The sequence below is a fragment of the Sorex fumeus genome, unplaced genomic scaffold (genome assembly GCF_029834395.1).
Source record: "Sorex fumeus unplaced genomic scaffold, SorFum_2.1 ptg000061l, whole genome shotgun sequence".
In the NCBI taxonomy this organism is placed as follows: Eukaryota; Metazoa; Chordata; class Mammalia; order Eulipotyphla; family Soricidae; genus Sorex; species Sorex fumeus.
The window spans coordinates 34,343,756-34,366,398 of NW_026606118.1; the positions used below are offsets into that span (position 1 = coordinate 34,343,756).

Below are 22,643 nucleotides of genomic sequence, written 5' to 3' on the forward strand. Positions count from 1 at the left end.
CAATATGTGTAGGCCGCTGCAGTCTTCTACCAGTTGTAAATAACTCAGGTGCGATTTGTAATTCGTGGAAGTTGGATCCTGCAACTCTTCGTTTTCCATTGAAAGGCCTTTTGCCATATGATAAGGTATGTTTGAAATACAGTGGAGCTTTCTAACAGTCTTTTGCCTTAATTTGCACAATATATAATACTAAATTTTCTCTTCACAGACTGAAGAAATAAATATTTTATGAAAGGTGGCTTATGGTTTACATGTGATTCCAGTATACTTCAGGGACCCACCCCTGGCATAGTATTTAGGAATTAGAAAACTGAATTTTAAATGTGTTCTTTATTTTCATTTACAAAGCAAGCACTAAAAGTACATTTACAATGCCCTTAAAATTTGAAGACCAATTTCCCATTTGCTCAGGGTTTGTTTGCTTGCTTGTTTTTAAGTGACAGTGACAAATGATAAGACCTACTGTAGCTGGTGGTACAAAGGAGGGGCCAGAAATCACTCAGTGGGCTGAGCACATGCTCTATATGCTGGAGAACTGGGTCGGGTCAGATTCTTGGGATTCTAGGGCGCCACCAGAACTAATCCCTAACCACTGAGCGAGGGATGGCCCCTAAACACCCCTACATATTGCCTCAAAACCAACCCTCCAACCAACAGAAGGAAGAAACTTTGCAAAGGAAAACTTCTTCAAATACCGATAAAATGAAATGTGTTTGGGCATAAAACTGCAAATAAATCTGATATGTTTGCTCAATTATCATGGAAGTTGGAGTGAGGGAGCAGGTTATGGAGAAGGCTATATAGATATTTTTCATGTCAAAAATAATATATGGACTGATTAGAAAACTTGTCCCCAAATGAGGAAAATAGTAACTAAGTAAAAGTAACTGAGGAGACAATTTAGGCTCCTAGCTGCTAGGTAATAAAATTTGGGGGATGTAAAAAGTAAGCTATTAGGAATTTATAGTCAATATGATAGTAATAATTTGAAAAATAAGCTTACTGTGTACTTAATTTTTTTTTTTTTTTTGGCCGGGCACTAATTTAACAGTTTTTACTTTGCAGTAACCCTTTTTCTTATCTCCATTGTACAGATGTTGAAACTGAGACATGGAGTATGGTAGTAACCTCAGCCCATGTTTAGGAAGTGTTAGTCTGATTCTCCAACTACATTTTTATGCCTAGGCTCTCTAAGCATTTTTCCTCTCTGAAACCCGGAGCAGTGTTTATATTTAAACCTTTGATTAACATTTCTAAGCAGAAAATTCTTTCCTTGCAGTGATGATTAAGATTCCTATGTGACTGTTGTTAAACTCATTCCTACTCTATCAACTCTGCATGATCTTGAGGAAGTCCCTTGACCTTGGTGACTTTGCTCATCAAGTGAGGGATGGGAACTAATTAACTGTAAGCACTAAAATCCTATGATTTTTTTCCCACTAGATACTGCCTACTGTGTGAAGGTAACAAGTGCTTTTTAGAGGAATTTTTTTTATATCCCAATTTCAGATTATTTGAATTAGCACTTATTTTGATCTTGAAGCAATAATTTTCTTTATTTTCTTTAAAGGATCTGTTTGAACCACAGACTGCTTTGTTGAGATATGTATTGGAGCAGCCTTATTCCAGGGATATGGTCTGCAATATGCTAGGTTTAAATAAGCAGGTACTGTACTGTGCTAGAAACCTAGTACATTCTGCATAGAATCTGCACTATTCTTCTCTCTTTTCTTTGCTATAGCTAACTAAGCAAAACAGTTAAGAACTATTTGGTGATTTTTTTTTTTATGTATGGTATATTTAAATGGTGTACTCTTCTTATCATTTATATATTGCTTTTAAAATGTTTAAATTTTAAAGGAGATATTTTAAAAGGTGATTTATTTTGCATTGCTTTTTTTTCTATAAGGCCAGTTTCAAGTTTACCTTTTGCCAGAGAAACCTACACATGACTTAACCATTATTTTTATGACTTTTTTTTTTTGGGTGTATTTTTTAACCCTGATATCTTCAGCGTGGCCTCATTGCTGATTTTTTTTTCTCTCTTTTAGTTCTTTTTCTTTGCTTTCTTTTTTTTTTTTTTTTTTTTTGCGTATATATGTTTGATTTTGATGGTTTAACATGTGGGAGGGTTTGTGCTGACTCTGGGTTCCTTGAGGCTGGCCTCATAGTCACTGTTTTGTCTTTTCTTTTTTTCTTCCTTTATTTTTGTTCTGTCCTGTCTTGTCCTGCCCATCCTCCAATGCTCTAGACCTTGAACATTGCTCAGGTATGTTCACAACCTTACTGTTGTATTGTGACTAACGATACGCTGGCCGCTTTGTAGCCACTGATTCCATTTAGAGAATACGTGTATGGTCGGGGCTTGAAATTGGCAGGACCATGCTGAGACCAAGGCCACTAAAATGAATTTCTTCTTGGGATATGAGAGTTATTTTTGGTGGATTGTTTTTGTTTTTGTTTTTTTTTGGTGTTTGTTATTTTTCTATTCTTTAAAAAGCAAAACAAAACAAAAAGACAACACCTGACCCAGGCCACAGCCTGTCCTATTTTGATGAGTTGTTTTTTTCTTCCCACTCCATTTTAACTGTTTTTCTTACTATAGGGTTACAGCTAGCCTGGTAGAATTTTCCTCAATGGAAAGATTTGTGGTGGCCCTTATCTTTCCGGACTCTTAAAATAATAATAATAATAAATGACATCATTAAACATATTTTATGTTGCTTTGCCTTAAAATAGAAACCAATGAAAAACAAAACCAAAAAAAAAGAGAGAGAGACAGAGAGAGAGAGAAAAAAAAGACACTTTAATAGAGATACGCTACTTTTAAAAGCTGGAGTGGTAAGCTTGAACAGGGAAGGTGTTTTTGGAAACATGGGGATTGACTGAGAAATGTCACACTCTTAGGTGACCCCACACCTGCTTGACCCTTCTTTGTGTCAGTCTTGTGTCTACTCCGAGTGTGGCCCTCTTCGTTGCAGTTCACCTCTGCTGGGAGCAAAGACACGCTGGCCACTTTATGAACCAAACTCTTATACAGTCCCAAGTCTGTTCCAGGACTTTTCACCTTTGAGGTTTTAAGCAAAATAGTGGTTCTAATTATTTTTGTTAAAATTTTTTGAGCCCAACATATTAAAGTAGACCAGTTTTTTTGTTTTTTTTTTTCAATTTTTTTATTTTTAATTTTAAAAAGACATTCTTGTCCAGGTAACATAAAATAGCGTTACTGTTTGCAATACCATAGTGAAGGTTGTGCCAGTGCTTCCATTTATAAAGCCCTATTTTTAAGGACATATAGCTTGGCCATAAAACTTGCTCAGTGTTGAAACTTTGCATGCCAAACCTCACCCTAGTAGTATCTCTTTTATTATTTTAAGTTTTTTTCTTCTGAAAAATTTACCAAATTTCCTTGTTTGGACAAACCTTGTACATGTGAAACTGAAATTGCTTCACACTACAGTATCTGACAGTTACCTCCATAATCTGTCAATTTTACATCTTAAATGCAAACTCATTCATTCTGATCTGCTGAATTACCGCTTGAGTAGAGGTAAGTATCCAATTAACTTTGAAAGAACGCTTCATGCTACATCTTAAAACTAATTTTTATGATGAACTTTCAGTCAGACTTGACTCAATTTTTTTTTCACAGTTTTGTACATAAATGTACCCAGAGTCATTTGAGCTGCGTGTCCCCTCCCTGATATACCCATAGCTGACATTAACTTTTTCTTTGGGGGTGGGGCAGCTCTTCTCAAATTAGAAATTGACCAAAAAAAGAGAGAAAGAAAGAAGAGTATTTCTGATTTGATCCTTTTAGTAAAAAGTTTCAACCTAAAAAAAAGTTTATGACTAAGACATAAATCCATAAAAAATAAAGTTTATAATGGAAATGCTGACAGAACATTATTAGTATTGGTCCCACTCACTGTAGTGTAAACATTGTCAAAAATTCACAACTCATCGGTAATTGTTTTGGTAGACAACTTTGAAGTGAGTGAACTTGCAGATGAAAAATACATGTCGAATTGACGTAATCAATTACTTTTGCCACCTGAAGTAGGGTAGAAAATGAGAACACCGAGTATGAGAAGCATATAATTAAAAGTAGGCAAGTTACCTTATCACAGCTTTTATCATTACAGAACTATATCTTGCACTATACTTTCTTATCTTTTCTCTAGCAATGCAATAATTTACTTGAAGCTTGACCTTTAAGAGCTGTCCGTTTTGCTTTTTCCAGTAGGAATTGGGCTATGTTTTACATTAAATGTGGTTGCACTTGGAAAGTAATCAATAGCCCAGTTCTTTGGCCAGCAGGGGAAGTATTCAGTGGAAAACTCTGGTTTGTGTGTTTACATAGAATTTATGTTCTTTCTATTGAATAAGAGCATTACAAAACAGATGCTCTCCTTAAGCTCATGTGTAGTGAATATTTAAACTCTGAGAACCCTGAGACAGTGAAAATAATCACTCAGTTTGTTTTTGAAAAATAGGTGAGAGTGATATTGACTGACATTGCCTTAGGAATGGTTGGCAGAGAATATGATAATATAAATGATGTGTAAGGCAACTTTTCTTCCCAACTTCTCCTGAGTAGCTATTACTTTAAAAATTGATTTCCAGTACTGAACTGATGACTTAAAATTGTCAGAAGTCCACAGAAGTACAGGATGCTGCAGTTTTACCATACCCTAATACTGGAGCTGTTAAATGAAAAGTGTCAGGAGCCACTCAGTATAGGGTGATATTACTAATTCTGAGAAGCATTATTTGCCATTTGAAATAATAAAGGGTAGCAAGCATGGGCCTGAGTAAAAGCTAATGTAAATAAAGACTATCCCTGATTTTCAGCTTTTATTAAAATAAGGTTCCAATATAATGTAGAAATTGGAATTGTTAAAATACTCAATTTGATATGCTTCGTATTAATTGGGTTTTAACTAAGATACATATAGATACGTAAACTAATTCAGCCTGTAAGTCTGTATCTTGAAGTCCTAAATTTGCATGTTTTCAGACACTAAGTTGTGATAATCCCAGATAGAGTATCCATTTCTAGTGCTTGATAATTAACCTTATTCATACAACATTAAACTGCTTTACAAAAGTTTACTTGTTCTACTTTATAAAATAATCTATGTGCTTAATTTTTAATATACTTTCTCTTTAGTAATTGAATACTAAAAAAAATTCAAAGTAGCTAGCAGCACAGATCATTTTATACTTCTGATTTATTATTTATAATATCAACATTGGCAGATAAAGCAACATGAATAAGCTATCTATAAATTTGATTTGAGAAAAATGTGACTTTAAAATAGTGGGAAATAACGGAATTGATCCTGAAAAATGTTTGGCTACCCTCAGACACCAGGCATTAAACAAAATACTTAAGTATTTTTAAAAATACTTAATTAAAAATACTTCACAGAAAACATAGGGTAATCTTGAGTCATAATTATTAAAAAATTATTAACTTTAACTGTTGATTTCCTAAATTGTAAATTTTTGGCTCTCCTTATTAAATCATTAACTATGTGACAATTGCTACACCTCTAAAATACATAGTAAAAATCCCAGTTTGGGGCCGGGAGAGAGCTCAATAGACTGAGCTCATGCTTTGCATGCAGGAGCCCTGGGTTCGATTCTCAGCACCGCTGGGTATGCTGGGAGTTGCTCCTGAACACTTCTGGGTATGCCCGCCTCCCCCCCCCCCCACTCTCCCCACCCCCATTTCCCTTTTTTTTTTTCTTTTTTTTAAAGCAAATAGCTAATACGGAAAAGGAAACTAGTGAGGTGTGCTAAAAGCCAATTTTATTTAGTTTGTTCTTTTTTCCTGAAGCATAGTGATGGAAGACTATCATGGATGCATGAGTAGACGACAAATTGGTTAGTTTCTAAGCTAGAAGCATATTCCCATCACTCATTAAAAAAAAAAAAAGAAATTCCTACTGGAAATCCTGGCTTTATTTCTTTCCACAAAATTTTCTGACTCTTGTATACTTTGAATGAACTCACTCTAAATTTGTATTGTCTGGCACATTTCTTAGGTTGTTGGTGGTTGGCAGAACTAGTGAATTTCAAGCCCTGTACACAGTAGTTTTGCATGCTGATTTAAGAAATAGTTTGTAGTGTTGTCTGTTGCACTTTGCTCTGCTTCATAATGATAATTACATTTGGAGGGAAAGTACTGTAGTCTCAACTGGTGGTGTTAATATTGCTATTTGTAAACCTGTAATGTGGTTGAACTGTGATCATGGCATTGTGTTTTGGGGGGAAATGAAACAACCATTGATGCTTACTGTTTTGGATAGATGTTTGTTTTATTTGCATGCATTAAGAAAGTACAGCTATCTTGGAGCTTTACAAGTATGGAGCTGGCAAAGAGCATGCAAAAAAGGGGATGCTACTCATGATGTTTTGTTTTTTTCCAAATTCGTCCCCATTTTGCACTTTCCCTAAACTTAAGGAAATCATATCCCTTTTTCATGGCAAAATACTGACAATCTCATATAAAGACAAGAAGGAAAGCAGATATAGTAATAATTCACTAGAAAGGCTTCCAACTGCCTGACTACTATGTTATATAATATCTTATGAAGGAAATATGAAAATGACTTAAACATGGCTTAACGTCCTTTTTTTGGGATAGTTTATTTTTTTAAAATCACTTTCAAAAGCATAAATCTTTTTGCCTCTAGAAAGGGAAGTTGCATTTTCATCCTTAGTGTTTAAACTCAATTCTTTTTCTTGTTTTAGATTTTAAAATAGTCTAATTTATAATTAAAGCTGCATTATGTTTGGCTTCTAAGAGGGGAGAACAGAGATGAACTTTGCGGTGTTGGGGTGTTGAATTTTTTTTTTTTTTTTTGGATAGAGGAAGTTTCCTTTTCAGTATCAATAGATCATTACTACATTACGAAACAGACATTGAGTAATCTGGCAGCTATTTGTACACCTCTGTATGAAAAGTAAATATAACCTTGAGATAGCTGTTTCATAACAAGAGAAATACTTGTTCATACTGCTTTGTTTTCTCCTATCTCAATAATTGATCCCTGGAAATCAAGGGTTTTCATAATTTTAAGTTAGACTGCAAAACTGCTATGTGCCTTTTGAAATATATTCTGCTTTTTTCATATGATTTTTTTTGAAATATATTGTACTTTTCCAAGAGATAAATAGCAAAATCTTCTGTTCTTTTCCCTTTGTCTAGCTCTGCAGTTGGTAGTGTAAAATGAATGGTAGTTCTGTTTCGTGTGATACTGAAGTCGATATATTTTTCGAAACTCATCCTCTATGATAATGTAACACGATGCAGCTTTAATAGACTAAATCTAACCTTAACTTTCTAAGTTCAACTTCATTCCATGCTTCTCAGCCTCTTGTTACAATTAATGCCCATTAACTAGTAACTTCTGAAGCTAACTGGGAGGCTTTTGGAATACTGTGTTTAATCTCTGTCCCACAGCACAAGCAGCGCTGCCCTGTGCTAGAGGACCAGCTGGTGGATCTGGTGGTCTATGCCATGGAGCGGTCCGAGACCGAGGAGAAATTTGACGATGGGGGAACAAGCCAACTCCTGTGGCAGCATCTCTCGAGTCAGCTCATTTTCTTTGTGCTTTTCCAATTTGCCAGTTTTCCACACATGGTTCTTTCTCTTCATCAGAAGGTAAGTGCGCAGTGGACAGTACCAGTTGATTTCAATGAAGGGAAAAGTTCTAAAATAGAATTTTTTTTTTCTTGTCACTTTCTTGTAAAAGCTGAATTCAGTCATTCTTTCCACAAATCCACTGTGCCAGGATCAGGGAATATGAGATGACAGGGCAGAATTGGCCCTCATGACGTGTTGCACTAGTAGACTATAGGTATAAATTTGATTTTATTTGAATAGTTGACAAGATGGAAATATTTTTTTTCTGAAACAGGAATCAAAAAGAATAATACTTTTTACAGACATTAGAAATGGCCTTATCAAAGAAATTTTGAAATTTACCAAAAGGAAAAGATAGGAGAGTATTTCCGTAGCACTCGGATGATTTGGAGAGAATAATGTAGTGGGGATCAGTCATTGCGTGCTGGGGATTGAACCCAGACTTGCATGCAGTCGACTTGAGATTGAACCCAAGTTGGTTGTGTGCAAGTCTGGGTTCGATCCTCAGTACCCCATATGGTCCCCCCAAGCACTGCCAGGAGTGATTCCTGAGTAAACAACCAGGAATAACTGAGCACTGCTGAATGTGGCCACCATCACTCACCTACCCCCAAAAGAAAATTATTTGCAAAGGAATTGAGTGTGTGAGAATGGACTTGAAGAATATGCAGGAGAAACTGATGGCAAGATTGGGAAGGCAGGACCTCACATGGAGACTCTGTGATCATATGTTTGTTCTAAGGAGCTTAGAGAGACATGTGAGTAGGGTAATGACAGCAACACATATAAGCTCAGATATTGATGGCTAATTGCCATCTGTACAGAGGTGGTGGTGATAATAGACATGAATGGCTACAATGTCAGGGGCAAGGAAATTAATAGGGGAGACCATGCAGATGTCCTGGCAAGAGATGCTCAAGACCTAATGCAGGGTGAAGACGAGGGGCCAGACCCATCTATGGGTAAAGGACTTGGTGAGAATAGGGAATAATAGGCTAGGATCTTTCACTTGTTTCTGTTTTAGCAGCAAATGGAAAGGTGAGACAATTCAAACATGCACAGAGTGCATGTTTGTGGGAAGAGTTGGTTTTAACCATAAGGTTTTAAGACACTGAATAGGGATAAGATTTACAATATCTTTAGATTAATAAGATTAATATCTTTCTAACGTCTCTAATATGGATTTGGGGGAAGATTTTTTTCATAATAGTTTTAAAATGCTACTATTTACTTCCCCATTAATGGTTTCTGTTAAAATCTGCAGGCAGTGCACAAATGTCTATGGTAATAATCAGTCCTTAATCAAAAATTAACTTAAAAAATTCTTTTGGTATAGAGAAACATTTCTCAGTCATTGTTTTTGATAAATTAATAGTAATTATACTACATTGAACTTTGATGCATCTATGATTGATTTAATAATGCTCTGAAACATGTCGCTATTGAGATGCATAGTTATTTTTGATGGTAATGGGATCAGGCAAACGCATATGTAATGTGAAAAATAATACATTTTATTTGGGAGTAGGGACCATTCCAGCACTTTTCAGCCCTGCAGTGTGGCCCCAATAGCTTGATGTCCTCATGGTACCAAAACCCACCATGACCACCCCAGCGACACTGGAGGTCACCAGGGCCACACCCAGTGGTACTTGGAAGACAAGGGCACCATGAGGTGCTGGTGATCAAACTTCATGCATGCCACACATGTGTTTCACCCTTTGAGCTATCTCCCCAACCCCTAAAATAATTTAAAAGAATTTTTTTGTGATCTGCTTTGACTTGACCGAGTAATTACTGCATGCCAAAGATAGATGCTAATTTTCTGAGAGGAGGGCCATCCTGAATTTTTGTTTTACTGCTACTACATCTCTCTCTTTAACAAGCCATGTATGTGAGCATTTAAACATCTTTTACAGTTAGCTGGGCGAGGACTGATTAAAGGCAGAGATCATCTGATGTGGGTTCTCCTGCAGTTTATTTCTGGAAGTATTCAGAAAAATGCACTGGCTGATTTTCTCCCTGTTATGAAGCTCTTTGATCTTCTATACCCAGAAAAAGAAGTAAGTTTTACTCAGTAGTTAACATTTGTTGGCGGGGCTGTTTCATTAATGTTGAAGAATTTTTCACAAGTGTGATTTTTGTGAAAGGAGCACTAAATTTGCTAAGTGTTTTTGTGAGTACTTTGAAAACAGTATTTTTGCTAATTCAGTGATTATCCACGATCAGAAGATGAACACTGACTCTCTTGACATAGTTTATTCATATGTAAAATGGAATTGAATTAGATCATATTCTAAAACCACCAGTGTGTGGACTGGTCCTGGTCTGCGGTGCAGGAAGGTTGAAAATCACTTCTTGATTTTAACTGAGTTTGACGTGATTTTAACTGATGTTCTGTGAACTAGTTTGCATGATGGGTGCCAGTCCTCAGGTAGGGAAAGTTTGAAGACGGAGGTGAGAGAGACTGTACACCGGAAAAGGTGCTTGCCTTGCACACATCTCACCCAGGTTCAACACCACGTAAGATCCCCTGAGCCCTGCCAGAAGTGATCCCTCCGCACAGAGCCAGGAGCAAGCCCTGAGCAATTAAGTGTGCCCCAAAGCCCTCAAAATAGATTGAAGAACTCTAAATTAGGTTTTGTACATTATCATAAATCACAAATATATGTCCAATAGCAGACACTGCCTTATTGTATTCTAAGTCTGTGATTTATGTATTAAAGCACTAGAGCTGCTTTAATATATAAATATCACTGACTGACCAGATAACATCAATGTCTCACTCTTTTTTTTTATTTGCCAGTTGAATTTACTCCAGTGTTTTATTTATAGGCTTCTTGAATAAAGTATTGTCTGTATTGATAATTGCCATTGTATTATAGAAATAAGGTAAAGGCAAGGTAAAGGCCCTCCCGTTGATCGTCGATTTGCTCGAGCGGGCCCAGTAACGTCTCCATTGGAGACTTTGTTGTTACTGTGTTTGGCATATCGAATACTCTCGGTAGCTTGCCGGGCTCTCCGAGAGGGGCGGAGGAATCGAACTTGGGTCGGCCATGTTGGCCGCTTGTAAGGCGAACGCCCTACCGCTGTGCTATAGAAATGTATTACACAAATGTACAACAAAGTAGAATAGAAAAATAAATTACTGTAAACCTGTCACAAAGATATATTTCTGTTTCATCTTTCTTGCTCAGTTGATTTACTATTGAACATAGTTCCCCTCCCTCTTCCCCATTTGGCTTCCGGGCCACATTCGGTGGTGTTCAGGACTTTACTCCAGTCTCTGTACTCGAGGGTCACCCCTGACCATGCTCAGCATGCTCAGGAATGATACGTGTTGCCAGGGATTGAGCCCCAGTCGACTGCACGTAAGGCAAGCATCCTCACATCCTACTGCTGTACAGGGCAGTTAGAGCAAATTCCAGATATGCATGCCATTTCACTGTCAATATACGTGTTTGATGGTACTCAGTTTGATTGCATATTTTTAAATTTTATGTTCTTCAGAAATTAAATGACGTGTACTTTTCAGAATGATGCATTTAACTTTTTATCTACTTTTATTTTTGATTTTTTGAACCACACCCTCTGTTTTGCTTGGGGCTTACTCCTGGGTCTACTCAGGGATCACTCCCAGTAGACTCAGGAAACCATGTGGGGTGCTGGGGATTGAACCCAGATCACCTGAGTACAAGGCAAGCACCTACCCACTGTACTATCAATCCAGCCCTGGTGTGTTTAACTTTTAAAGAATAAAAAATTAAGTTGAATTTCCTTTGTGAATGCTTTCTAGCACACAAAAGTTGGTTGAGCCCCTGGCTACTACTGTTATTATTTTTTTTTCCTTGTTTACTCTTACTTTTAAATGTTTATTTTATTTTGGGTCACACCCGGTAATACTCAGGTGTTACTCGTGGCTCTGCGCTCAGGAATCACTCCTGACAGTGCTTAAGGGACCGTGTAGGATGCCGTGGATTGAACCTGGGTTGGTTGCATGCAAGGCAAATACCCTACCCTCAGTACTATTGCTCCAGACCCTGGCTATTACTGTTATTTAATTTTATTCTTTGGTTTTTTGTTTGGGACCCACACCTAGCATGCTCAGGGGTTGTTCCTGTCTCTGCAGTCAGGAGTTACTTCTGGCAGTGCTCAGGGAACCACACCGGGTGCCAGTGATCGAACTTGAGGCAGCCGTGCAGGGCAAAAGCCGTAATTACTATACTGTCTCTCTAGCCCTCTACTATTATTACCTTGGCAAATAAAATAATCTTGTAATAGTTTGATCCTCACATTCATCTTGTTAAATAGGTAGAAAGTTATTGGAGTTAAACTAATTGGTGTTGTTTTAAAGAGATATAAAAATGGATTACTAAAGTGCGTGTAATTGCTTCTCTTTTAATGTTTAAATCATTATTATTATTATTATTTTAGTTTATTCCAGTTCCTGATATTAATAAACCTCAGTCAACTCATGCATTTGCAATGACTTGCATTTGGATTCATCTCAATAGAAAAGCTCAAAATGACAACTCTAAGCTACAGATTCCAATACCCCATTCCCTTAAACTCCACCATGAGTAAGTTATTTCTAACTTGACAATTATTTTGTTTTTCATTTAGTCAAGAGTGAAAATTTGAGAATAATTTGAGCTGTGCTTGTGTTTAGTATGGAAATAATCCCAGGCTCTCTAGAGTTAAGGGGGATTATTTAATGAGCATATCGTTTTCTGCATCAGAAAATAGCTAGAGAATTAATTCTGTTTATATGGATATGGAGATAGATAGATAGATAGACAGACAGACAGATAGACAGATAGATAGATATAGATATATCTACATAAAGGTAGAGATATCACAATTAGGCCTTAAAGGTATACCTTTAGGTCTAATCTTTGTTTTTGCTTTTTTTTTTAATTAAAATTATGCATGTCCAAAAATGCATGAAAATGTTTCAAAATGACTTACTCGATTTGCTCGAGCGGGCCCAGTAACGTCTCCATTGGAGACTTTGTTGTTACTGTGTTTGGCATATCGAATACTCTCGGTAGCTTGCCGGGCTCTCCAAGAGGGGCGGAGGAATCGAACTCGGGTTGGCCATGTTGGCTGCGTGCAAGGCAAACGCCCTACCACTGTGCTATTGCTCCAGCCCTCAAAATGACTTAAGCACTTGATATTTGAGCATGCCCTGCCTGAGATGCCTTTCACTCCCAAGAGATGCCAAGTTTGACTGAGCTGATCTGGTTGGATGTTCCCTTACTCATTTCCAGAGCTGGGATTGCTCAGGGCTTACTCTGTACTCAGGAATCACTCCTGGCAGTCTCAGGGGACCAATGGGATCCCAGGGATCCCAGGTTGGTCACATGCGCCTTACCTCTGTACTATCATTCCAGCCCCAGAAGATACCTTTTTACCTTTTTTTTAGATAGGGCTGGACTTCAGTCAACTATGTTAATAATGATTGTACTTACCTCCTTGAATGTCTAAAAGGGAGAGAAAATTTCTTTAGAGGAGACTGTATTATAGAAAAGCTTCACATTTCATTTTCATGAGACATAACTTGACCATTTTTCTACAGAGACATCTATAATAAGGGTCAGGCAGATGTTAAATAGAAATCTAGTTCATTGGTTTGTGAGTTCTTTTTCATTCTAGTAGTCTTAGTTTTTTTCTGTGAAATACATATGTGATGCCCATTGTTAACATTACTTCAGTCTCCTCTGAAATGCTTTCTCCTCAGACTTTCCAGTGCTTCCACTCTTCATGTTAGGCAGCAACTCTAATATCTGTAAGAGTAAACATAGTAGTCACTATGGACTTTTAAAAATGTGAGCTCACTTTGTAGAAATTATTTTGATTTTTCTAATGAATAAAACTTGAAATTTTAGGTTCCTGCAGCAGAGTCTGAGAAATAAAAGTTTGCAGATGAATGACTACAAGATTGCCCTGCTCTGTAATGCATACTCGACAAATTCAGAATGTTTTACTTTACCCATGGGAGCTCTAGTAGAAACCATCTATGGGAACGGAATCATGAGAATACCTCTTCCTGGAACCAGCTGTTTAGCCTCAAGCTCCATTACACCCTTACCGATGAACCTCCTGGATTCACTTACAGTTCACGCCAAAATGAGGTAGGTTTTCAGTGAGCTCTTCTTAGTAGAGTGTAGACTCAGTTTCACCAATATTATGTTTCCTTTATGGTCAAGTACATTTTTTTTTTTCAGTTTCAGTAGCATGTTTAAAATAGTGTTAATATTTGGTTTTGATGTACAAAGTTACTGCATGTTCACTACCAGTAAAGCACCAGTGACCTTCCAGCATTGTTCTTGAGTGTCATCATCTGGTTCATCCTTCTCCCTTTGATTTATTTCACATAACATGACTACCCCTATACAACTGGGTAATTCATGTTGTAGCACAGGGAGTGTCTTAATCTTTTCTAACAACAAAATAGTATTCCATTGTGTGTATATACTATAATTTCTTTGTTTTGTTTCATTGAACTGACATTAAAGATACCTTTATTTGTAGGTGGGGTTTTTGGGAGGACACACCCAGTGGTGCGCAGGGCTTACTCTTGACTCTGCACTCAGGATTACTCCTGCTGGTGCTTGGGGGACCATATGGGATGCTGGGTATTGAACCTGGGTTGACTGTGTGTGAGGCAAGTGCCCTACCCAGTATACCCATACTCTTGACCTACAATTTCTTTGTTTGCTTTTATCTGTCAGTGGACATTTGCATTGTTTCTGGATTTTAGCATTTGTGTATGGCAATATAATGAGGATAGATATATTATCTTTTAATGTTTTTGCTGTTGTTGTTGGTATAGTTTTAGGTCCATTTTTGTTTGTTTGGCTTTTTGGGTCACACCTGGCGATGCACAGGGGTTACTCCTGGCTCTGTACTCAGGAACCACCCCTGGCAGTTCTCAGGGGACCATATGGCATGCTGGGAATCGAACCCAGGTTGGCCACGCACTACCCGCTGTGCTATTGTTCCAGCCCCTCCAGCCCCTAGTCCATTTTTAAATTTATGTACTTATTTTCTTTGATTATTAACTATATTTGGAATTCTCAGATAAACAAACCTAAAGAAAAAATTGCCATAATCTTTTTTATAAGAAATACTAAGTTTTGAAATATATATTGAATTTATGTATATATGTGGATTTTTAAATTTTCTCCACCCAAAATGACTCTTATTGCAATATAATGGGTTTATTTATTTGTTTATTTTGCTTTTTGGGTTACACCCAGCTATGCACAGGAATTACTCCTGACTCTGCATTCAGGAATTACTCCTGGCGGTGCTCGGGGGACCATATGGGTTGGCTACCTGCCAGGCAAATGCCCAGCCCGCTGTGCTATCATTCCAGCCCCTGCAGTATGGTTTTATTATTCAACTTTCCCTCACAATGTATCAAAGATCTTTCCAAGCTTAGTATTCTCTAAGGATATTTTTGTGATCACCATACAGAATTTTTTGTGGCTCTGTTTAATCATTTTTCACAATGTTGTACATTAAACTTTTTTCTAGTGTCTTAGTGTTATCTTGCCCACATGGCAAAGCCTGGGCAAGCTCTCCGTGATGCCAAATACAGTAACAACAAGTCTCAAAATGGAGACGTTACTGAGCCCGCTCGAGCAAATCAATGAACAACAGGAGGACAGTGACAGTGACAGTAACTTAGTGTTATAAAAATAGATTAAAAGACTCTTATCTTTATGGCTGTTTTTGCATCTATCCATAATATTTTCATTAATACTTTGTTGGAGATCGAATTGCAAAATTGATTGAAAATTGAAAATGAATTAAAACCATTCACACATGCTCTTATATATATGCTGTTTTTCTGCAAGCAGGACAGTCCTGATACACATTGAGAGATCCAGGGAGACCAGAATTGGTCTCACATTATACAGTGCCCTGTAAAACTTAAATGATTAAAATGAACTTTTTCATTTGTTAAATATTTAACTTTAACATTTGTCTATGTAAGTTGCCTAAAAGTAGAATGAGCACTATGTTTATGTCAAAATATACCGATTTTTCATTTATTTTTTTCTCCTCAGCCTTATTCACAGCATTGCAACCAGAGTAATAAAACTGGCTCATGCAAAGTCCAGTGTGGCCTTGGCTCCAGCACTAGTGGAAACCTACAGTCGTTTATTGGTGTATATGGAAATAGAGTCTTTGGGCATCAAAGGATTTATCAGTAAGACAGAATCTATGGCTTTTATGCCATTAACCCCTCCTTTAATTCAACAGGTCGTTTTTTAGGTAATGGCTACAGTATTATACAGGAGTCATAACCATCAGAGAGAACCCCATTACATATCAATAGGGGAGACAAAAAAATGTTAGGAGATTAAATAGGGTAAGTCTCAAGGAGATAAAAATACAGCAAAGTTAGAGGGATAGAAATATCAGAGGATTTAGTTGTATTTTTTTTTTTCTGACCACACCCAATAGTGCTCAGTTGGTGACTCTGACTCTGCACTCAGGAATCATCCCTGGCAGTGCTCGGATGACCATATGGGATGCTAGGGATCAAACCTGGATCAGCCATGCGCAAGGCAAATACCCTTCCCTCTGTACTATCTCTCCAGCCTGTTGTGTTTTTAAAATAAAATGATAAGAAGAAGATACTGAATTAGATGTTTGGCCTGTGCTGAGCAGAACAGACTTCAGTCCCTGTCTCTATGCAGAATCTGCATTCTACTTCTTTTCACCCCTGTGGTTGTATATCTTCTGCTTGTTTTCCCTGGGGTAACAGTGAGGACCAAGTCTGACTGGCAATAGGGAAGGCACATTCTTGTTTTGCAAAAAAATAGTTATGAAAATAAGTATGCAGTTCTAAATGGTACTTTCTAGTATGAAAATATTTTTTCTGGTTCATGGAAATTCTGACTTGTCACCAATATGGTGTGATTTTTATTTTCACAATTAAATTTTCTTCCTAGATAATTAGGAGATAAATGAAATGTTCTAAAGCGGGTAGAGGGAATGAGAGTGGGTATGCTAAAAAAATAAATAAGTGGTCCTCATGCTTCAAAATGATAGAAACATTAAATAGTGAGGATTGTGTACTATCCTGGCATTATAATTAGGACCTGAACTTCTCTTTTTCTTACTAAAGTAGAATTGTGTACTATCTTGGCATTATAATTAGGACCTGAACTTCTGTTTTTCTTATTAAAGTAAAAATTATGAAGAAAGTATGGTAAATATATGTGTATATGTGTATGGAAGTATATGTATATATATATATATATATGAGTGTGGATATGTTGGTGCTAATTATCAATTATATAGATTTTAGGCAATGCAACTTTTTTTCAAGTATTTTTTAATGCACAGTTTTTACTAATTAGCATGGTAAATTGTTTTCTTCCTCAAGGTCAGCTTCTGCCAACTGTTTTCAAGTCCCATGCCTGGGGGATCTTACACACACTTCTAGAGATGTTCAGCTACCGGATGCACCACATTCAACCTCATTACAGAGTTCAGCTCCTCAGTCATCTTCATACTTTGGCTGCAGTTGCACAAACCAACCAGAACCAGCTCCATCTCTGGTAAGCTTATTGAAGACTACCTTTCCATGAGATTTTGTTTATTGGGACGGGGTCAGTGGCAATGCTGGGGGCTCACTCCTACTCTGTGCTCAGGGATCACTCCAGGTAGCGGACCTTATCTGATGCTAGAGATGGATCCTGGCTCTGCCATGTGCAAGGCAAGTGCCTTACCCACTGTACTATTTATTGTTCCAGTTCTCAGTCTTGCCTTAAGATTTATCCAAAACATTGTTAAAGATAGGGATCTAATCTTTCAAGTTTTTTTTATTCATTTGTGACAAAACTCTTCTACTAGAGTCTTTTCATTCCATTGTTGGATTAGAATCCAGGTTTTGAAAACGTGACTTATTAAGATTGGGTAGTGGAGGTCAGCTGCTGAGCTTGAGTCCCTTGGGGCGGGGAGGGCTCTCACCTGGCCCCAATTGGTGCATCCCAAGTGAAAACAGACTGGCGCAGAGTCCGGTGGCATGGTCACGGAGCCTCGTTTTATCCTCCCTTCTGGGAGAAGCAGCCGTGAGTTCTGGAGGGTGGGCCATGAGATTATCCAGCACCAGCAGGAGGTGTCTTATGGGTGTGACCTGTGGGTCACCAGAGATGGGGTTCCATGGGTCTTCACTCATGCGTGAGGCTCTGCTCCAGTGTGTGGGAGGTGACCTGGAGCATGGCAGTGGTTGGGTAGTGGAGGTCGGCTGCCGGGACTGGGTCCCTTGGGGCGGGGAGGGCTCTCACCTGCCCCCCTCCCCCGGGGCACCCCAAGTGAAAACAGCCTGGCACCATACTCCAGGCCACTTCTGGCATGTTTGGACGAAGCATCACGCATGAGTGAAGTCCCACGGAACCCAGGTAATGTGGAACTTTGTGACCTTGGACTCTGGGCTCAATGGGACTTGGGCACAAAGATCCTCTGCCTGCTTCCCCCAGTCTCCAGCGACCCAGGGATCATACCCATAAGCCACCTCCTGTTGGTGCCATATAATCTCCTCATCAGCCACCCTCAAGAACTCATGGCTCACCACCACGGATCCCTCTCTGATTGGGTGTTGTGGTATGCAAAAGAGGCAATGGGTGACAATCATGTTTGGTCTATAGTCTACTTTCAGCATGCTTCTCCCATCCTGGGAGGATCCTCCCAACACCTTTATTTGGTGTTCCCTTCTCTATCTGAGCTCCCTTTTCCCCTAGCATGTGTGGTTGGCCTCCAAGCCATGGAGTGAATTTCCTGGTACTAATCTCGGCCATTCTTGGGTGTTAGTCTCCTATTTTGTTACTTTATGTTCCCCAGATGAATGCAATCTTTCTATGTCTATCCCTTTCTTTCTGAGTCATTTCACTTAACGTGATACTTTCCATGTAGTGGGAAATGGGCACTGGTGGAGGGATGGGTATTTGATCATTGTATAATTGAAACCCAAGCACAAAAATGTGTTAAGTCTGCAACTGTACCTCATGATGTCTCACTATTAAAATTTTTTTTAAAAATTAAAATAAATAAATAAATTTGTCATCGGTTAAATGAGGAAAAAAAAAGAAGAACTCATGGCTGCTTCTCCCGGAAGGGAGCATAAAATGAGTCCCTCATAGCATGCCACCAGATTCCACACCAGGCTGTTTACCCTCGGGGCGCCCAAGAGGGGGTTGGGTGAGAGCCCTCCCCACCCCAAGGAACCTAGCCCCACAGCCAACCACCACTATCCAACCACCACCACGCTCCAGGCTGCTTCCCACATGCTCAGGCCAAGCCTCACATATGAGTGAGCATATTCCTGGACCGACACATCATCAGATACTCCCTACCCATTTTCCGTAATTACCACACCATATTTGATGGGTTTCAGACAGTAGGTAACAAATCATAGAGGGAAATACGTGTGTGTGTGTGTGTGTGTGTGTGTGTGTGTGTGTGTGTATTTATCTCGGAGAGCCTGGCAAACTACCAAGAGTATCCCACCTGCATGGCAGAGCCTGGCAAGCTCCCTGTGGCGTATTTGATATGCCAAAAACAGTAACAATAACAGGTCTCATTTTTCTGAACCTGATAGAGCCTCCAATATGGCAGGGTTGGGAAAGATGAGTAAGGAGAGGCTGCCAAAATCTCAGGGCTTGGATGAATGGAGACATTATTGGTGCCTACTCAAGTAAATTAGTGAATAATGGGATGACAGTGATACAGTGATGACTTATTAAGACAGTTGAGTCCATGCCTTGGACAGACTCTTCAATTGACAGTAAGCTCTTTCAAGGGCCTTTGACTTTATGTTCTAACTTAGCCTTTCTGGATACTAGATTTAAATATACTTTGGATTATGGTAGGGCTGGAGTGATAGCACAGTGAGTAGGGCATTTGCCTTGCAAGCGGCCAACCTGGGTTCAATTCATCCATCCCTCTCGGAGAGCCCGGGAAGCTACTAAGAGTATTCCACCTGCACGGCAAAGCCTGGCAAACTCCCCGTGGCATATTCGATATGCCAGAAACAGTAACAGGAAATCCCACAATGGAGACATTACTGGTGCCCGCTTGAGCAAGTCAGTGGACAACGGGAGGACAGTGCTACAGTGCTTGGATTATGGTTAAAGGATAATATGTTGGGCTGGAGAGATAGTATTGGAAGTGGATTACACCTGAGCACAGAGCCAGGATGCTCCCTGAGCGCTGCTGATTATGTCCCCCACAAAATATATTTTTTTTTAAAAAATGTCATGTTGATTTTAATCTAAGTGAAAATATTTCCCAGAAAGAAAAATACATATGTAAAACTGTCAGGTGGTTTTCACTATGAAATTATCACCTATGATTTTCAGAGCAAATCAAGCAAATCTCATTTATTTAAAAATAAATATTTATTTTCAATATTTTGGGCCACACCCAACACTGTCCAGGGCTTCCTTCTGACTCTGTGTTCAGGGATCACTCCTGGCTGTGATTGGGGGACTGTATATGGGGCTAGACGTTGAATCTGGGTTGGCGATGTGCAAAGCAAGTGTACAACCCCTGCACATCTCTTCAACCCCCCAAAAGTTTATTTTTGAATCAAAAAGAGATCATAGTTTTCTATTTTTTATTGTAATTGATCTAAATTAGGTTCAACTATATGGATCTGATTTTTTAAATGGGCATTTTTATTGTGAAACATCAAACATGTGAAGAGTATCCATCACTCAACTTTAATAATTCAAACCTTCCTCAGATTTGATACTTTGGGATAAAAATTGCAGATTACAGATGTAGTGAAACTTCTGCTATATGCACCTCTACCTCATTTTCTTCCTGTGTTTCTAGACAGAGATGAATGAACCATATTTGGGTGGTTATCATTCTTATTTATACTTTCAGCAAATGTGTATATGACAGTTGTTTTGTATACTTTTAAATTATTAAATATAATTCTGAAGTTTCACATGCAGTTTTACGTTTCTGTGTCCCCTTTCAGTGTGGAGAGCACTGCACTCAGGCTTATAACAGCATTGGGGAGCTCAGAAGTACAGCCACAGTTCACGCGCTTTCTTAGTGATCCCAAAACAGTGCTGTCAGCGGAATCTGAGGAACTGAATCGAGCCTTGATACTGACTTTAGCCAGAGCAACTCACGTAACAGGTATGGACAGTGTCTCCGAACAGTAAAAACAAATATTCAAGTTTTCTCTGTTCCTACCGATAGTAAGGGCATAACATACTAGGAAGGTATTTTTACTTACTTAAAAATAGTTTTGATTTCTTTACCATCTTAGTGTTTGAAGTAGATTTTTTTCCTCTATACAATCATTTTAACTGGATTGACCATCAACCTATATCTAGGGATGTTTATTAGGTATAAAATAGAGGTTTTTTAAATTTTGAATTATTTAACCATAATAGTAATGACCTAATTCATGTTAGCTTAACATATTTTTATGGAAAATAAATCCTAATTCTCTAGTCATACCTCTGGTGAGAAATTGCCATTGCTTTTCATTTTACATTCCTCTTTAATCTTTGATGAAAAAGAAGGTCAAGTATGGAGTAAATTTTCTGCCAGAGAGGACGGGGGAGGGTTGGGAAGGAGAGGTGGATACCGGGGATATTGGTGGTGGAGAATGTTCACTGGTGGAGGGATGGGTGTTCAATCATTGTGTAACTGAAACTCAAACATGAAAGCTTTGTAAATGTATCTCACGGTGATAAGAAAAGGAAGGAAGGAAAGGGAGGGAGGGAGGGAGGGAGGGAGGGAAGGAGGGAGGGAGGGAAAGAAAAGAGTTGTTGAATTCTCCTATTTCTGCATTTAATATGTTCATCTGTTTTGCTCAGACTTCTTTACAGGCTCTGATTCAATTCAGGGAACTTGGTGTAAAGACATTCTTCAGACCATCATGAGTTTTACTCCTCATAATTGGGCTTCTCACACCCTTAGCTGTTTTCCAGGCCCACTACAGGTAAGTTGGTTTTGAATTATGTATTGGAGTGATAGCATAGCAGTAGGGAATTTGCCTTGAGCGCAGTCAGACCAGCCAAGCCAGGTTCGATTCCTCTGCCCCTCTTAGAAAGCCTGGCAAGCTACTGAGAGTATTCAATATGCCAAACACAGTAACAAGAAGTCTCAGAGTGGACACGTTACTGGGCCCGCTTGAGCAAATTGATGAACAACAGGAGGATAGTGTTTGGTAAAAGGCTCTCCCGTTGATCGTCGATTTGCTCGAGCGGGCCCAGTAACGTCTCCATTGGAGACTTTGTTGTTACTGTGTCTGGCATATCGAATACTCTCGGTAGCTTGCTGGGCTCTCCGAGAGGGCTTGTTATTGAATGTATATTAGAATCTGCTCACTTTCTGTGTTACTGTAGAGCCTCACTTCTTCAACTATGGGTCATGACCCTGTATGGAGTGACAGAATTGAATATGGGAGTCATATTTAAACTTATGGTTTATTTTCAGTAAGGGTTTGACTAATATACCTATAAATATATCAATATTCATGTTGTATAAACACTACTCAGGCAAAAGGGATTTGCAGGTGGGAAGTGGGTTTAAGGACCCCTGCTCTAGAGCCGTATTGTCCAGAGGCGTAATTACCTCAGATGCCATCAGGGGGAGCTTTTGATTTGTTGGTGTGTTTTTGTGGCTTTGTTGTTGTTGTTGTTGTTGTTGTTGTTGTTGTTGTTGTTGTTTTTATTTATTCGGGTTCTCTTTTTGGAGTGGGGTGGGAGGTGGGCCACACCCACTGGTGCTTAGGGCTTACTCGTGGCTCACTCAGGAATCACTCCTGGCTGGCTCAGGAGACCATACGTGATAGCAGTGATCAAACTAGGGTTGGCCACATACAAGGCAAGTGCCACTACCTGCTGTACTTTTGCTCCAGCCTTCTATTTGTCGGTTTAAAGAAGGTAGAGGACCGAAAATGATAACCTCTCAGTGTCTGTATTGCAAACCATAATGC

At 38.7% G+C, this 22,643-nt stretch overlaps 1 protein-coding gene across 2 annotated transcripts in view; it reads left to right on the forward strand.

Annotated features, from left to right (window-relative positions):
* MED23 (mediator complex subunit 23) overlaps window positions 1-22,643 on the forward strand; it is a 50,676-nt gene that overhangs the window by 12,980 nt on the left and 15,053 nt on the right. Inside the window, exons 9-19 of one of the 2 annotated variants that reach the window (XM_056125975.1) lie at window positions 13-125; window positions 1,571-1,666; window positions 2,252-2,269; window positions 7,475-7,675; window positions 9,577-9,720; window positions 12,092-12,237; window positions 13,546-13,791; window positions 15,736-15,878; window positions 17,064-17,238; window positions 20,667-20,830; window positions 21,520-21,644. In XM_056125975.1, the coding sequence (XP_055981950.1) occupies window positions 13-125; window positions 1,571-1,666; window positions 2,252-2,269; window positions 7,475-7,675; window positions 9,577-9,720; window positions 12,092-12,237; window positions 13,546-13,791; window positions 15,736-15,878; window positions 17,064-17,238; window positions 20,667-20,830; window positions 21,520-21,644 (1,571 nt within the window). The remainder of the gene's footprint in view (window positions 1-12; window positions 126-1,570; window positions 1,667-2,251; window positions 2,270-7,474; window positions 7,676-9,576; window positions 9,721-12,091; window positions 12,238-13,545; window positions 13,792-15,735; window positions 15,879-17,063; window positions 17,239-20,666; window positions 20,831-21,519; window positions 21,645-22,643) is intronic. The other variant, XM_056125976.1, reaches the window with a different exon arrangement.